Source organism: Dipodomys ordii, unplaced genomic scaffold, assembly GCF_000151885.1.
Source record: "Dipodomys ordii isolate 6190 unplaced genomic scaffold, Dord_2.0 Scaffold113, whole genome shotgun sequence".
Classification (NCBI taxonomy): Eukaryota; Metazoa; Chordata; class Mammalia; order Rodentia; family Heteromyidae; genus Dipodomys; species Dipodomys ordii.
In genome coordinates, this window is record NW_012267329.1 from 2,540,824 (window position 1) to 2,559,174 (window position 18,351).

Below are 18,351 nucleotides of genomic sequence, written 5' to 3' on the forward strand. Positions count from 1 at the left end.
TGGGGCTTGAACTCTGGGCCTGGGCACTGTCCCTCAGCTCTTCAGCTCAAGGCGAGCGCTCTACCACTTGAGCTACAGCGCCACTTCCAGTTTTCTGGTGGTTTATTGGAGATAGGAGTCCCTCCTGCCCGGGCTGGCTTTGAACCGCGATCCTCAGATCTCAGCCTCCTGAGTAGCTAGGATTACAGGCGAGAGCCACCAGCGCCCGGCTCAATATACTGCATTTTGTATGCTACATTTTGTTTACCTGCTAGACATTTAGTTTGTGTCCACATTTTGATTATTATGAAAAATTCTGCTGTGAACATTATATATGTGGGTTGTGTGTGGACATTAGTTTTATTTCTCCTGAGAATACAGCTATGAGTAGAAGTAGTAGATCAATATATCCGTTTAGCCATTTCTCTATTCTTTCTTTCTTTTTCTTTTCTTACTTTTTATATTTGTGCAGATACTGGGACTTGAACTCAGGGCCTCTTGCTTTTGTCCTCTTCATGATTTTTATATACAAGATCAAATCATCTACCAAAATGTTTTTGCTTCTTCAAAGACAGAAGCCTTGAAGCCAAGTCCCAAGCATTTTCATTTTATTGAAAAGATCCTAAAAGGAACGTTGGGGTTGGGATAGAAATTAAAACACTAAAGCAATTATTTCCCAAATTTTATTCGTCTCAGTATTAAAGATTAGGTGTGTGAAACAAATTGGAGTTTAAATCTGATAGAGATGAGAAAGTCTATCAATTGTATTTATTTGTTAGGGCTTTCACAGCAAAATACAAGACAGGTGGCTTAAGCCACAGAAATGTATTTTCTAATAGCTCTGGAGAAGGCCAAGATCAAAATGTCAACAGGTTTGACTCAAAATGTCAACATGTTTGATTTCCATGTTTCTTCTTCTTCCTCTAGTATTAGAAATTGAACTCAGACTCTTGTGCTTGGTAGGCAAGGGATCTGCCACTTGGGTCACCTTTCCCAGTACTTTGTTTGTTTGTTCGTTTTTCAGATAGAGTGTTACACTTTTATCTTCATCTTCCTAAGTCAGCTTCCTCACTAGGTAGAATTTTCAGGTGACACTTGGCCCTGGTTTCATTTCTTCTGTGGCTGTCTTCTTGCCACGTTCTTACATGGTCCTTTGTGCGCATGCATCCGTGGTGTCTCTTGTCCAGATTTCCTCTGCTTATAAGGACAGCAGTGAGATTGGATCAGGGCCCACCCTAATAGCCTCTTCTTAACTTAATCACCTCTTTAAAGGCCCTATCTCCAAATACAGTCATATTCTGAAGTACTAAGGGTTAGGGTTTCAGCATAAGAATTTAGGGGGAGAGAATTCAGCCCAGAACAATGGCCTCATGGTTTTCCTCTAATAGATCTGATCTCTGGTTAACTGTAACATTTGGGAAGAAACACATCCCCTGCAACCACCAAGAGACAGGGATCGTAGAAAGCACTGCTTTTTATCTCTGATCTAACAGGTCCTGGGCACAGTTTTGGTTTTGAATTTTCTGAAGCTTATGGTAGTCAGGTCTGTTCAAAAGCCACATCAAGGAGGGTCAATGACTAGCTGTCAGATAAGCTCACAGCTACTGGAACCATTATTTAAACTGTCTTTTTCAAAACCAATACAAGCTCTCTTCTTTTCTCTTCCTCTCTGCCTCTATGTTTCTATCTCTGTCTCTCCCTCTCTTTGTCTTTCTACACTCCTACCATGCCTACTGCAATCACATGGAGAATAGAGCCACCTATAAGCCAGGAAGAAAGACTTCACTGGAAACTAAACTGGCTAGAACAGGGCCAATAAACAAATAAAACAAATAAAAAAGCAAAAGCAGTCCCAAATGGTGATGTGCCTACTTGTATAAAAAGTCCTATGAAGTCTCTAAATGTAAAATTTCACTTTGTTTTGCTACCTGTAGAGCTAAAGGTCAGTTGGAAATTCAAGCAATAGCTGTCCCTTGCTCTACAGGTCCAGCATTGGGCCAAGTAGAAGGTTGCTGGACTCAATGAGTTATGTCAACAGGAGTTGAGATTTGAGATTTCCCTCTGGATCCTGGCACTGGGCGTTGTCTCTCCTCATCATGGAGTTACGGAATTTGCTCCCTCTTTCCTCTGGTCACTTTTTAGTGGTATTTTTAACTCTCTTGGCCGCTGAGTGGATCTATAGACATCTAGCCACAAGCCCTTTTAGGAAGCAGGCAGTCATAAATCTCTCACAATGAAATCAAGTCAAGCTACAGTACAACTGATTCACCCCCAGATAACCAGGGTCCTGTAGGCTCAGGATTTTGGCTGCCAATGGGGATGCCTACAGAAAGGTGGAAAGGAAGGAGACATTTTAGCTGAAGAGAAGGGTGAATTGCTTGTTTGGATCTTCATCTTGCCTCAAGGGGGAGTTCAGTGCTTCCATTTCAGTACCAGTTTTCCACATGGGTGACTTTTTCATCTTTGGAAGATATGCTTCAGAGTTAAAGTGTTTTCCTGAAACCTCAAGAAATCCAGGCACTGATGGCACATACCTGTAATTGTAGCAATGTAGAAGGCTGAGCTCTAGAGAATTACTCTTTGAAGCCAGCTGGGCAGAAAAGTCCATGAGATTCCATCTCCAATTAACCTGCAAAAACTAGGCTGGGGGCATGGTTCAAGTGGTAGAGCATCCACAAGCCAGCAACCCATACAACTGCAAGGCCATCATTTCAAACATAAGAACCTAAAAAAAAAAGGAGACGGGATTTCCATACTTGCTGGGGAGAACTACAGTGTGTGTCTTCAAAAACAGAGGCATAGAAGAAGCAAAAATCTATGCCAGGCTGTCTGTTGTCAGCCTGCTGTGTGGGCTCACCAGGAACTGGAAAGGCCAGTTCTCTGACTAGCATACCAGGGAGTCCAAAGTCTGAAAGTCATTGTATAGAAGCTGAAAGCCAAGCCCAGAGAGGGGCATAATAGGCCAAGGTCAGAGTGCTTTCACAAGCAGCTTACATGAAAATTCTAGTTCTTTTCCCACAAGGTATTTACTTTGCTCAGAAAATGTGAATTCATTGGTAGTTGAAACTAAACAAAATATAAATCTGCCGAGAAAAAAATATCAATTGGTTCATTTATTGAACATGGGTGGACAAAATTGATCACCGTAAAGATCCTAGGAGTTGTTGGACCAGTTGGACCATCCTTGACTGGGAATGGAAATCCACTAACTCTATGTGTGTGTGTGTGTGTGTGCGCGCGCGCGCGCGCGCGTGCGCGCGCAAGCCCGCGCGTACGCGCAAGCCCGCGCGTGCCCGCGCTCGAACTGGTCACTGTCCCTGAGCTTTTGTGCTGCTTGAGCTGGCTTTAAACCTCAGATCTCAGATCTCAGCCTCCTGAGTAGCTAGGATTATGGCCATGAGCCATTGGTGCTTGGTGGAAATCCCCTGTCCATTAGGAAACACCATCCAACTGCAAGGGCCAGGATGCTGGGATTGCATGGTGGGAAATGATGAGACTAGTTTACTAAGGCCAGTACCCACTTTTCCACAGGTATATGTGGAACATAGCTATTGGGAACACTTCGGATCCATGAAAACCTCTTTTCAATTCTTCTTCTTCCCCAATTTCCCCACCCCTGGCCCTCCAGAAGATGTGCCAATCTTTCCTTCTAGAGATGCTTTTATTATTCACTTCAAACTCTGCTTTAACTATACATCAATAGTTATGGATATAAAGATGACCAACACTGGATTTTGGAGGGTGAGGAGCAGTATGCCATGAAGACGTTTCAAGTCATAGCCAGATAGGGGACACCAATCTAAAAAATAATTGCAACCATGTTATATCAGAGTTGGCCAACTTTTCTGAAACAAAACAAAATAAAACATAAATATGTTTGTTTGATGGATTTGCCTGGGCTACTAAAGTGTCATTGTCATGTGAAAATAGCCATTGGCAATACACAAATGAATGGTTTTGGTTATATTCCATTAACACTTTATTTGAAATTTAGACTATAGGTTGTATTTGGCTGGCAGACCATGATTTCTTAAATTCCGTGTTAGATGAATTCATAACGACATAGGAATAATAATAATGATAATAATAATAATAGCTACCATTATGATGGTTGCCTTGTGTAGGTCTATATTACATAATTTTCATACTTGTTTCTTTTTCTTTCTTTCTTTCTTTTTCGGTTGTGGGACCTGAACTCTGAGCATGGGCGCTGTCCCTCAGCTCTTCAGCTCAAGGCTAGCGCTGTACCATTTGAGCCACAGCACCAGTTCCAGCTTTTTCTGCTTATGTGGTGCTGAGGAACCAAACCCAAGGCTCATGCATATAAGGCAAACGCTCTACCACTGAGCCACCTTCCCAGCCACTTGTTGCTTTTTTAAAAAAATCACAGTTTGTAAGGACATAAGTCACAAAGCTAGAAAGTAGCAAATAGAAGGTTAAAATCTATGTTTCCAGCTAAACAGTTCAAAACACCAAAAAAGCAATGGAGGCAGAACAGATTAGTCCCCCAAAGAAGCATGAAGCAGCTCCTATAGGAAAAGAGTTTTCTGTGATGGAGATTAGTGAGGGAGATGGCCAAGGCAGGAGTAGCACTGAGGTCTGACATGCAGAATATTCTGGAAACTGGGGCATTAGGTAATGAGGGTATATTGGTGCTAGTGGCTAGGGGAAGTGAGAGGCTGGCAGGCTCAGAGGAGAACTTCTCACATGCATGCAGGAACTGGACTTCATCGGTACACCAGAGGTTGACTGGCTCAGGCCTTTGGGACAAGCTGCATCAGTCTCCAAGCGCTGTTGCCATGTAGATTTCCCAACCTATTCTCATATTGAGATTCAGTAGACTGAGGAGGGCCAAGGAACTTGAGTTTTACCAAATACGCCAAATGAGTCTAGAGCAGGGGAAGACACTGTGAGTACAATCACGTTTCAGAAAGGCTACGTGGAACACTGATCACTTCACAAGGAGAACCAGTGCTTCCAGGGCCATTTTTGGGGGCTAAATATTAGCTCCTGGATCTGAGGTGCTCCCAGCAGTGCTCAGAAGAAGGGCCCACAGAATAGCTAGATTCAACTCATGGGCTGAGCCAATAACCCCTGTCCAGCACCAGTGATTTCCCAGGGCCTCATGGCTGAGCTTGGCTTGGAAAGGAGTCTGTTCCCCTGCCTGCCCTCCTCCGAATTGCCCTTGCAGAACTGGGTCAGGCATCTTCCATCCAGCCCTGACTGTAACCCTCTCTCAGAGCTCTCAGAACTGAATTTTAGAGGCAAAGAAAAGCCTATCCTCGGCATAAACTCTAGGATGTTTACTAAACAGTTAACTTCAGTGGAGCTCTTACATGTGTGACTAGGTGCAGTATACAGACAGAAAAATGTGAACCTGATTGTTCAAAACAATACCTCTCTGCGATGAATTGATGAAAGGCTATACAAACCCCCTCTGATCCTGAGTCAATATTTCTTAGGTGGTAGTCATTGTGGACATTGTTGATGTTACCGGTGTTTGGTTCTATATCATCCCAAATACCAACCAGAGGACACTGAACAGAACCTGGGTAAGAAGTCAGCTGACCCGAGCTCAAACTCCATTTATAGTACATGCCTAGTAACTATGAAGCCTCAAGCTCATTATTTTACCTTTCTGAGCTTCCACTTCCTTGGCTATAAAATGAGGATTTTAATCCCATACAGAGCTGTTGTAAGGACCGGTTAAGACAAAGGATATAGAGTCAGGGAGAGCACTTGGTCTGATAAACGTTGGTTCTATCTTGCTTTTGCCTGGGAATTGCTATCACGCTTCCTTTTCCTTCCATGTGGAAACTCAGCTCCCTTAGAGAGTAATTCTTTGTGGTTTCTTCTTGTCTCATGTCATAAAGGAGCCATAGTTGCACTCACCCATCTAAGTAGTAGGTCACTGATACATAAGCAACTAACAGCCCCAGGAGTGTCTATTGGAAGGAGCTTTTCCTAACTCCACCCTCTAACACTCTGACCCCACCCACTTCTGCCATTTTTGCCAGTCTCTGCTGGAATTGTATCTGAAGGCTCAGATCCTGCAATGTTTGTATATATCACCAAGGGGACGGCTTTGTGTACATATAACTGCCCCACAATTCAGCTCGGGGTAAAGAAAAGACCCTGACTAAGATTCACAGCCGTACCCACTCCACCACTGGCCTTAGTAAGCAAGAGTCCTTCCCACCTGAAACCATGGAGTCCCCATCTTAAACTTTGGGGCACTGAACTGAGGGGCTGGTGGCCTGTTCTTTTGCTACCCTGGGCACATCTCAGGGTCTGCTCTTCTTGGGAGGGTTAGGAGTCAGAGGTCTTCTTGCCTTGGTCACCATCAAGAAGCAACAATGTTTGAAAATCACTTGAAGGTTCAAATTTAACTCAGCAAATGTGTCTTGATTGATTTCCTGCTGTCTTTAAGACCAAAACTTGGAGCTGGGTCAAATCTAGTCTTCTCTGGGCACTGAGAGCTTCCATGTACGTTTGTAGCACAGGGAATGGAGGCATTCTTAGCCCCACGGTTTGGGCTGGGATCTCTGGCAGGTTACTGAGCCCTCTGGCAGGAGGAAGAGCAGCTCTGAAGCAGGCTCTGTCATGTGCGTTCTCTGAGGGTCCTGTGTGCAGAGTGGGCAGGACAGGATTCTGCTTGTCCGGCAAGATTCAGGCCCAGCAAGTTGTATGATCTCATTGTCCCCTTTCCCCATAATGAGACCTTGCTTGAAGGAGGGAGTGATCCAGGTGCTAGGTTGTCAGGACCCCAAATGTCAGTCTGCCCCCTTATCAGTGCAGGAATTAGGCCACAAGTCAGGGTTTGGGTTCAGAGGCTGTGCCACCTTGCAAACCCTCAGGGTATACAGGAAGGAGACAGGTCCAGGAGTACAGAGCAGCCAGCACCGGGCCACTTTTGAACACAGCCCACTCACTGCATGGAGTGTATTGGATGGTTTTTCAAGTGAATATGCAAGGATCCCTGGGACTGCTCTGTGACCATCGCTAGATTTACATTAAAGCCAGAAGTTCCACTCATAAATTAATCCTGAGGACTCCTGGTGGTAGAACTGGGCCTGGAGGGGTCAAAGGAGGAGGCCCTGCCCCTTGAGAATTTCCAGTGGGCCAACATCTCCATTGGAGAGTTGGTAGAGTGCCAGCCAAACAACTATGAGGCTCTGAGTTCGAACCTTGATGCTGCCCCCCCAAAAAAGGGTCTGTTATTTAGTAAGCAAGTAAATTATGTTCACTGTGGGAAAAAAACCACAGAAAAATATAAAGATACATATTTTAAATATGTTGAGTTAAAAAAATTCCATGTGAAGATAGCCACTTTTAACATTTGGGTTTGGGCTTCTTTGTCTTTGTTTTCTCTTCACCCCCATGGACACATAAAAGCTATTGATGATCTATCTACACATACATGTATTCCACATGCAATGTATATACATAAAATATGTATTTTATTTTTAAATGAAAACAGAATCATACAAATCACGCCCCTCCTTATAATATAAATTAAAGCAACCTTATACAGCTGAACCATTTTGGATGAGGACATTCTTAACTGGAACTTGTCCTCAGGTCATTTTCCAGTAGCCAGCAGCAGAGCTTCGCCCCCTATGCCCGCAGCGGCTGCACTGGGCTGACACCAGGAAGGGCTTCACAGCTGGAGAGGGAGAAGCCACCAGACTAAATGGGGCCAGAGGTCAGTGTGGCCTCTGTTTGATAGAGCATGATAACTTCCTTGCTGTGGTCACTTGACTTGTTTTTCCACTGCTTTTTATCTGCTGTGGCTGGGAAATCAGAAATCCAAACCTGTGAAGTACATGGAAAAGAGGATAGCTAGGCTGTAACCAAAGTCCCTTGTTGCATGAAGCAAAGGTAACGTGCTGCCGATGTTTTTCTCTGAGATGAGTAAGGGTCTTAAGTGTATTTTCCACGGGTTTCTCTTAAAATTTTCAATGATCCATGGAGAGAGGTATCTGAATCCTGTCTCATGAATGGCAGACAGAGCCCTGAGAACTTGGTTGCTTTGTTAAGGTCACCAAGAGTCAGGTACAGAGCTGGAAAATTCAGCCTGGTCTATTTCCCTTGCATGTGTCTGCATCTTCACAGTGCAGCAGCACATGTGCACTGGACAGAACATATCTGCCTTAGCTCTGGGCTGGATTTCAGCTGACATTTTCAGAGACATGGCCATGGGACAGGTAAAGACATCCTGTGGTGTGAATCAAGGCTTGGCCTCCCATGAAGGATTGAAACAAGGCAAGGGGACATCATGGGCATCTTCTCTAGGCCCAGTCAGCAAGAAGAGACCCATAGGGTAACCACCCTGAGTGCAAGACTTGTGTGGATGGACTAGGAAAAGCCAGGCTCTGCTTAGTTTTCTGCTTTCCCAGCAAGCCCTTGTACCCTTGTAGCTGCTTCTGTTTATGAGGCTTGATTTAAATTAGATAAATTAGCAACTAAGGGCCCGAGGAAGAATACTTTTTAGGTATAAATCAGAGATGGTAACTGGTGGCTACAGAATGAATTCCCCAGAGTTGTGTTTTTCTGCATTTTTGTCTTAGCTTTAACATTTCTAAATTGGGTAGTTTTATTTTTAACTTAAGCTTTTGGCTTTTCTTGGAAATTGGGGAAGCTAGCCAACAAAAGGTGGTATTTCTTCATGACCTTAAAACTGATTAGTGGCTGTTCCAGGTAAATGACATCGATGCTCTCTTGTGTTCCGTGGTCCCCATCGCTTCATGGGGGCTCTGCCATTTGTCTCACCTGCCCCAGTAAACCCATATCACCTCTACCTGAACTCTAGTTTCACAGAAGCTGTTTTAATCGAGGCAAAGCTCTCTTATCTATTTATTAGACATGTGGTGCCATTCAATTGTTTGTTCATTCAACGAGCATTTAGTGAGTGGCTGTTTGCATTTGCCCTGTACTGAATGGAAGTCTTTAAGCTATGAATCTTCATAAAGTTGTTTATGACCGTATGAGTAAAGCACTGTTTCTGGGCTCAAGGTGTTAAGCAGCTGTAGCTGAGCAGAGGACTGTGTAAGTTGCCATGAAGAAGAGAGGAGTAGTCTCTCCACACGGAGGTCTACAGTCTTGGAACTTGTGGATGTGACACTGCAAACAGGTTATGAATCTATGCAGGTATCGTAGAACTGAGCATAGGGAGGCTACAATGAATCATCTGGGTGTATGCACTGTAATCTCTGGAGTCTACATAGGAAGGAGATATGGTCAAAGGCCACGAGAAGGAAATGGGAGGTGGAAGCAGAGGTCAGAGGGAAGAGACGACACCAGCGTTCTACTGACTAGGAAGGTAGGTCAAGGGATCATCAACCAGGGCATGTGCCAGCTTCTAGCCTCTGGAAAAAGAAGAGATGGATTTTTCCTCTTGAGTCCCCAGGAGGAACACAGCCCTGCTGACACTGGATTTTAGTCCACTGACTTTTGAATTACAACCTCCAGAATTGTAAAATAATAATTCCTGTTGTTGGTAGCCAGCAAGTTTGTGGCAATTGGTTATAGCAGCAGTGGGAAAAAATACAGGAAGGGAACAACTTTTCCTGGGGTGAAGTGGAGGCATGGATTTATGAAGGCAAAGCTATATGAACTGGGTCTTGAAGGATGGATAGGAGTTCATTATGGAAAGAAAATGTATGTAGGTGGTTTGCTATTACAGTTTCCACTGTGCAGGAAGCAGTTATATCAAGAGTGTAGCATGGTAAAATCTAATAAAATAATTAGAAAGATGGTTAGTTGAGTATCTATCTATCTATCTATCTATCTATCTATCTATCTACCTACCTACCTACCTACCTACCTACCTATCTATCTATCTATCTACCTATCTATCTATCTATCTATCTATCTATCTATCTATCTATCTATCTATCTATCTATCTATCTATCTATCTATCTATCTATATTTGTAGTACTGTAGATTGAATTCAGGGCCTTTCACATGCAAGGCAAGTAATTTACCATTTGATCCAGGACCCAGGACTTTTCCTTTGTTTTAAAACGTAATTTATTTAGTTTAAGCTTGTGTAACTTGATTTTTAATAATGTCTATGTCTAACAATTTACTGAATTCTGGAAAATTGTACCTTTTACCCTTGTGAACTGTACAAGCAGCTTCTGCACATTACTGCAGAGGCTTATTCAAAGCACAAGGCAGAAAGATTGAGAAGTCCAAGCTCAGTGGCCCCAGGTCATCTACTTGGGGAGGGTAGAGAAAAGCCCAGGGCCCCGGAGGGCTCCTGATCCTCCATTTATTTTTAGTGAACCTTTGGAGGCCCTGATCTATTTGGGGGTCTCTCAGACCTAGGAATGTCATGTGGTCTTTGACCCCAGAGATAATGACTCATGTCACATGTAGTGAATGACTCAGGGAAGAAGCTATTGGATGGCTGGAACAACGAAGAACTGAACAAAATTTATTTCTGCCTGGAGCTAACTAGGAGGCTCAGATAGTTGTCTGCTGTCCCAGTGCCTTTGAACTGCCTCTGATTGAGCAATTGCACATATTTCCAAGAAGAAAAAAAGTTTTCAAGTGGATTTATTATTTTTTTAAAGAATTGCTGAAGTGAACAAACTAGAAAGGAAACCTGGGGAGCTGTTTTGGCTTACTTCCTGGCAGGGAGGGGACAAAGGAGGTCTAACCTTAGGGGGGCCTTTTTGTGTGTATGTGGGTGCTGGTCCTGGGGCTTGAACACAGGGCCTGAGCATTGTCCCTGAGCTTTTTGCTCAAGGCTGGTTAGTGCTCTACCACTTGAACCACAGCTCAACTTCTGGCTTTTTTTTTGGTGATTTATTGGAGGTCATAATCTCACAGATTTTCCTGCCTGGCTTTGAACTGAGATCCTCAGATCTCAGCCTCTTGAATAGCTAGGATTACAGGCATCAACCACCAGTACCCGGCATGGGTGGCCATTTTCTAAGAGGTATAAGACCTGGTACAGGTATTTCTACCTTCCTTTTGCTCCAGGATAACGTTTGTTCTAAGGGACCTCCTGAGTGCCAGGAGGATGATGTCCTATGCTCTTGGGCTGCGCTTGACAACATGTCCATCAGTCCTGGGCTAGCAAGTGGCCACTCAGTCATTCTCAGTGTGTTGCAGCCCTGGGCCTGGCAATGCTGCTGTGGCTGCACAGAAATGATTGTGCTGCTCCCACCTACAGGACAATGGTCAGGGCCCTGATCTATCTAGATAGGCCAAATAACTACTCTTTGGAGCTCTTCTTTGTTTCACCGCCACTGAGTCTCCACCCTTCTGTCTCTTTCATCCCATAAGCCTATTAGTCTCTGGGATGAGAGACTTACCTTACTTGGGATGTTTTCTTTGAAGTCCTTTTCCTTTTAGTCCTTTCTATCTGTTTGAGACCTACAAAGTAAGACTGGGTTCTGTTTCTCTGCCTCCAGCTGCTGTAACAGCTTTCCTAAAGGATAGGCCTTGAGGGAAAGGAGGACCCAAGGAAGTGAGGGTCTCTTAGTGGCTGTTCTGTCTATATTGGTGTGTTCCCTTTCTGCTCTAGGTGCAGGTATCCGCGCTGACTTGGTTCTTCCCAGGAGCTGCCCAGACTCTCCTCTTGATGCGGCTTGGTCCTGAGATGAGCAAGGTCCCCCTCACTCCCAGGACACCTGGCCCATGAAGCCCATAGTGATTATAGAAGGGGAGGGGGGGACTTTAGCTGGGGAGAAAGCTGGACACTGAGAAGACTTTCCAGGACCACAAAGGGGTACTGAGGGGTAAAATCCTGGGAAGGCCTTCTAGTTGATTATCCTGCCCTCTCTATTGTCCACAAGGCTTTCTCTCCACCTCTGCTCTCCTTCCACCTCTGCTCCCTGACCCTTTCTCTGCAATACAAAACTGCTTTCAGAGAGAATCCCCCCACCCTCAACAGCAGCATCTAGATGTAGCTGTTTAGGATAGCCCAAGTACCTGTGGGCCTGTCCCATTCCAGTGTGTACCTGTTACTTGAAAATGGAAACCTCTAACCTTTGAGACTGACTATCAGCATGGGGGTGACCAAAAGAACCAAGGCTTTGAAAGTAGATCCAATGTAGAGTGATCACAGCACAGACTTGGACTGACCAACACAGACACAGGACTGACCACAGCACTGCCCCAGGACTGACCACAGCACAGGGGCTGCAAGAAATGGGCTGGGTGTCATTGATGCTCTCAGCCCTGTACTCCTTCTCGCAGCCAAAAAACACTTGCAAAATGACTCCCAGTCCATTCCTCACAGCCACTGGCCACCCCCAACAGAGCAAGTGTCAGCGTCTCTCGAGGTCATCTCTGGGGTTCTACTCCAGTTGTGCCTGATGGTGATTTATCTGTTTGTACAGAGGAGAAGCCTTGGCTAAGCCAGGGCTGCATCTCCTTGACTTGTAAGAACCCATCTGGGGATTCTGAGCTACCTGGGAGGCACACCAGGATGTCAGACCCTGCATGGGTTTTGATGCTGCCAGTGGCTGGGAGAGTTCCAATGCCTATTCAGAGCCTGGGTGGGCTAGAGAGTGTGTGCTGGGTGCCAGCACCTTGCATATGCTCCTAATAAAACCAATAACTGAAGAAAGTAGGAGCCATGAGCCAAAGGAGACTAATTCAACAAGGAAGAGGCAGAGGGAGAGAGGCAACAACTTCATCTGTGGAGCCTCAAGTCTTCTTGCACTGTTCTAAGGTTCTAAGGCTAATGGGGATGTTCCTAGGCACCAGGCCTATTTCTGGGGTACAGGACACAGTCTACAGTTGTCCAGACCCAGGGACCTACAGAGATGCCTCTCAAGACCTTAGGCTCATCTCCAATGCACTGGGCCAGGGTGGGCAGGGATGGGGATGCCCTCTCTCTTTTGAGGGAAGCCTAGAGGGGAAGAAAGATGGGAGGCCTTGCAACATTTGCTTATTCTCCAGAACAGATACCAGAATGCTGCCAGGGGCAGCAAGGTCTAGGGGGTTTGGGAGCCTTCTCTGGTGTTCCTCCCTCCCTCAGGTGTGGCATTGATTAAGTTTCCACCTTTCTCTGGGCCTCAGTTGCCCTGGTCTGCAAAAGTGGACGCAGGGGAAGCAGGAACTCTCCCTGTACCCCTGGATTTGCAAAGGTGGTAACAGAGGACATGCATGCAGTCCCTTCCACCCCCCACCTAGTCCCCTGCCTCAGCTCCTCACTCTAGCCAGGAGAGGCTAGAGTGGGTATTAATAGCAGCCTAATCGCTCTCACATTCTTTGAGTGCTAAATGAAAGCAACAATCCCAAGCGGGAAGACTAAAACCCTCCTTTCTGAGAAAGAAGATTGAGTCACTCCACAGAGGTCAATGGAGGGGCTTAACCCTTTGATTCCCTGGCTGCTCCCCTAACTCCCAGACATTTACATTGGTAGATTGGTTGATTGGTAGATCCACACTGCATGCAGGCTGGGTTCCTGGGATCCAATGGCTCCTGTGGGGCTTGGATCTTCTCTGAACAGGTTACAAGGTCTAGGAGAGGCCTCTGCCAGCCAAGAAGACCACCCACAAGCAGCAGGCTTGGCCCAGCAGGGAGTTGGTGAGCCAGGTAGACATACAAGGATGTGTGGTACTGCCATTCATGGGCAATGTCTCCAGCCTCTTGTTTCCTGATCTGTAAAATGGGTCTAATCATGCTACCAATACCAGAACTTGTGTCACTACCACCGAGGTAATGGCCAGAGTCTCTGTAAAGACCATTCATTTCTTCACACTGACTCCTGTTGACAGTCCCTCTGCCTGGTATGCTGGGGTACAGCAAACCCTCAACTGGGGCTGTACCCCATGCTGCTACAACCTTCCCCACTGACAGCTATGAACAGGTGGGGATGTGTGCCCCTGGGGTGGCATGTTTGTGCACTCTGTCAGGACAGTCCTCTTCTGCCTTCCCTCCCAGACTCTGAAGCCTAAGGGGTCCTACAGCAGCTCTCTTGTGGGACTTCCTGGGGTGCGTGGTTAAATGAACAAACCAATAGATGTGTGAATGAAAGAGTCAGAAAGTAAGGGAGTGAACTGAATGGAAGGACTGGTAGTGAATGGAAAGATGAATGAATGCACTTACCACACCACAAAGTATGTGTGTGGGTGTCTCTCAACCTTAGACTGTGGGTCCACTCTCTTGGCCTCAGAAGACCTTTGGCCCAACAATCAAAGTGTTGCCTTTGCTTCCTCTTCCTGCCCCTGGAAGTTCACACTCTAGTCCTCCCTGGGGGACAGAGGGCCTATGTAATGCTCTTTAGCTACACTCTAGGCGAACTCCTGATGGAGGAGGCAGAGGAAAAGAGGGGGAAGATGATGGGATTTGCTCTCAAACTAGTCTAGGATCTAATCCTTGACCAGACTTAGCTGTGTGGTTTTCTGTACATTGCTGAGTCTTTAAGAGCCTTAGTTCTTTTTTAAGTGCGAGCAATCTCATAAGGGTTGAATAAGACAGCTCTTGAGGGTACCTAGCATAGTGTTTGACACTTACTAGGCAGCCTGATGTTTTCTTTTTAAATTTCTGTTATAAAGGTGATGTACAGAGGGGTTGTAGTTACATAAATCGAGTACATTTCTTTGTGGATAAGGTCACTCCTTCCCTTGCTCTCTCCCAGTTATGAAGTTCATTTTCAACACAATGTCCAGTGAGTACCATTGCCGTTGATGCTTTCTTTTCCTTTCTTTCACAAGTAGGAGGAAGTTAAAACATTCAAGGATGGTTAGGGACTTGTAATCTCTTCAATTACATAAATGACTGGATAGTTATGCCACCAGAGGCTCTTGGGTAATTTGTACCATATACAAAGGTAACTGGCTCAATCATGTTGTTTCCTTCTCTATACTTCAGTTTCCCTTCTTGGAAAGTGGGCCAGCTCTGGCTGGAGGCAGAATGAACAGAGATGTAAACCCTGATTGGCTCATGGGGCCTGATTTGTCTAAGGTGGGCTAATGAAGGAATGTTGGGGATACCAAACATTACTCAATGGTTTCTCCTTTTATGGGCCTGTGCTCTAGATCACTGCTTCCTGGAGGTTGTATTCCAACCGATGGTGTGATGGATGTGAGGTCCGCATGCCCGCAAGCTCCAGCAGAACCCAGATGTCACCCTGGGGGCGGGACTGAGCTTCTACCTTGCTATTTTAAGCAGGGAGTTTATAATAATGGATGGGAGAAAAAGCAAACAGAGCAGGAACAGCGTGGGAATGGCCCAGCAGGCAGGGTTGCTAGGACTCCTTCTCCCTCAGGAGTGTGGGTTCCATCTTGTCACGGGTAGGACCTCAGCCAGCATCCATTCTGTTTCCATCCTACTGCAGCTGACATGGATCCTTGTGTTTGACTGACCTAGTTCATTACTGTTTTTGTTTCTGACTAGGGAATAAATAAAGTCTTTCTGGAGAGAGGGAGGTGGGGAAGGGAAGTGGAGGGTTAGAAAATCAGATATTTCTGATGGGCTTTTGGAATACTATTGTCCCAGAAACCTACGGTGGGAGCATCAGGTCATGGCTGGTTGTGTGTAGGAAGAGCTCAAGATTTCAGGAATTCCCAGGGTTGGCAAAAGTCCCTGAAGTGGTTAGAACCGTCTGACCCTGGACCCAGCTTTCCAGGAACTCTCCCAGGAACAGGGAGCACAGTACCCTAAAGATTGCCTTGTTTCATTTTCAGTTGGTTCCACCTTCTAGAAGGGTTCCTTTATCTTCCTCAGTCTGTCCTCTTAGTCATTGGCTAGACACCTGTCCTTTGGAGACAACAGAAACCTGAAAGTTGTTCAAGTATCTGAAAAGGAGTTGCAGTTCCCTCTGCAGCTACTTTTGTCCAAGTTAAAGGCCTCTAGCTCTTTCAACATAAATTCTTGCCTCCAACCATACTGCTTCCACTTCTCTAAACATGCTTCAGTTTGTCTGAGCCCTTCTTAGCCCATAAAATCCCTTACATAAAGAAAAAGTAAAATGGCTACCTCTTATGTTTTGTGTATCATATTCCCATTAAGACAACTTGGAGTTAGACCCACATCCCACTTACTTGAAGGAGGTTTCCTAAGACCTGTAGCCAAACCAGGTAGAGTTGAGGGTTTGTAAATACGCTTTTGCTGCCATGGCTTCTGTTACTGTATACTTTATCTAGCCCCACTGACCTTGTCACAGCTGAAGTCAAAGTAAAGATGATAGAAATGAATCCCAGAGCCTACCTTGCTGTGGACTTAGTTTACTCAGACAGTAGCTGCCTGGGATGAGGACATAGCAGCCCCACCCCCAAGATGAAGGTTGAATATATGCCCAACATGGCTTCTTTTCTTCCCATCTCATCTTCTACTTAGTCTCCAGTTATTCTGTTTGAATAAATTCAGTTCACTGTTCAGTGTTAGGGTCCATATCAAATGCTATTTGTCCTGATGCCTCTGTTTCTGTAGTTAGAGGCCTTTTTCTGAGGTCTGATAATATCTCACTTTCAAATTATTTATCCAGAAATGCTACTTTCCAATAATCTCCCACCACCGGTCTCCTTGAGAGCTAAGATCACATCCTCAAACGTGTGTAGTAACAACTAGTAGTGTGTGCTTGTGGTGAAAGACTGGTTCAGTTCATGGGTGGTTCATTTGGGATAAGATTTCTCAAAGGTACCTGCAGGGGTCGCCCTATTTCAGAGTTGAGTGGTGTCTATTCCAGGCAAATGACAAATGCCAAGACTCAAGGTCTCTAGTTCTTGAAACACAAATCAACTACCATTTTCTACTGAATCTTTTGAATATCCACAATGAACTGGACATCCCACCTGCTTCAAGGATCCAGGTCCAGAAAGGTATGTATTGTCAGAGGAGCTCTCAGTTGTGGCTGATGCCAGATCTGGGCTTGTCCTGTAGCACTCTGTCATTTGGGTCTTTCCAATCCTTTCTGTGGATAGGAAAAACACTTAAAGGCACAGGAAGTGTTGGAGCTTTCTTCTAGCAGTCAGCAGCACCTGGATTAGGCCCTAGGACACAGTAAGTACTCAATAAATGACAGTGTTCTTTATTGTCTCTCTGGGGAAGAAGTCAGGACACTTAGCCAAGAAAGGCTGTGTAGTGCAGTGCAAATAGCCCTAGCCTCACATTGGGAAGATCTGGATGCAATTGCCTGGTTCTCTAAGTAGCTTCCACTCATCCTTCCTTCCTTTTGGAAGCAGCTCCCTCATCTGTAGGGCAGGATTCCTAACATCTACATTATAGATCATCATATGGATTCAATTAGATGAGTTAGCAATGCTTCAAGTGGCTGACACTCAATAGAAGCTCAATAAATGATACAGAAATATCAATCTAATCCCAATGGAATATTGTCTATGAGTTATGGCTTTGAGGAGCCGGAGGCACTTTTTCTCCCTTCTAGAATAGCTGTGTTTACTGTAAGGACCAAATTAGATGCAAAAGGTCACCTCTGATTTTGTAAACAAAGCCAAAGAGGAAATGTGATTCTGAATGGCCGCTCCTAGCCTAGCTTGACCTCCAGCAGTGATGCAAACTCAAGCAAGCTCTCTCTGTGGCTCTTGGCTCCTGGAAATGGAACCCAGCTTGGGACAGCGATGGGAAGGAATTTGACTTGTCCTTTTGACGTCTCCCCAGCCTGCGGAGCCCAGGCCTCTTGGAGCATCTTTGGGGCTGACGCAGCAGAGGTTCCGGGCCACTCCAGCCAGGAGGCTGCAATGCCCCACATTCCTGAGGATGAGGAGCCCCCCGGAGAGCCACAGGCAGCCCAGAACCCCACTAGCCAAGTAAGTGCCTCTTCTTATCCATGGCTAGCTTGGCTGGGGGCCAAAACATTGCCCTGGTCTGAGGCCACATCTCTCCAGCTGGCCAGAGTTGTGACAGTCAGTGCGGCTGCAGTAGGTGCTTGGAGAAGTGGGTTGCTTGAACATTGAGGAATTATTACTCTGAGCTTGCAGTGGGCTGAGATCTTGCACCTCTAGGCTATGTCTACTGAGGTTTCACGGGAAGTTTAAACACCCTGGCCCAGTAGGGTCCCTTCTGCACTGGAAAAAGGCATGGAAGAAAGAGCACAGTCATGTCAGGGTAGTGGACACAGCCAAAAGTCCCCTCCGAGTGAATCCACTTAAAATGAAGATCAGAGTTACAGCGTATATAGTGAAAAATTTCAGTGAAAACAGAGACTTGTTGAAAGGCTATCACTGAGATTTTATTATGCAAGTGAAATATGAAAACAGGCTATTTTTAGCTATTTATATATTAGAAAGTACAAGGTTATTTTTTAAGTTGAACAAAGAATTAATCAAGTGTTGATGTTGATGATTTTTTATTTTTTAATTTTATTTATTTTTAATTTCATTTATTTTTTTTATTGTGAGAATGCCATACAGAGGAGTTACAATTACATGGGCAAGATAATGAGT

The 18,351-nt window shown here is 45.3% G+C and overlaps 1 protein-coding gene across 4 annotated transcripts in view; it reads left to right on the forward strand.

The window, feature by feature from the left end:
• The window catches only part of Mrvi1 (murine retrovirus integration site 1 homolog), a 102,719-nt gene that overhangs the window by 13,131 nt on the left and 71,237 nt on the right, over nucleotides 1-18,351 (forward strand). For 2 of the 4 annotated variants that reach the window (XM_013028720.1, XM_013028723.1), the window contains exon 2: nucleotides 17,567-17,715. In XM_013028720.1, coding sequence (XP_012884174.1) covers nucleotides 17,567-17,715 — 149 coding nt within the window. Of the gene's footprint in view, nucleotides 1-17,462; nucleotides 17,716-18,351 lie in introns of those variants that run through there. The other 2 variants (XM_013028721.1, XM_013028722.1) reach the window with 2 other exon arrangements.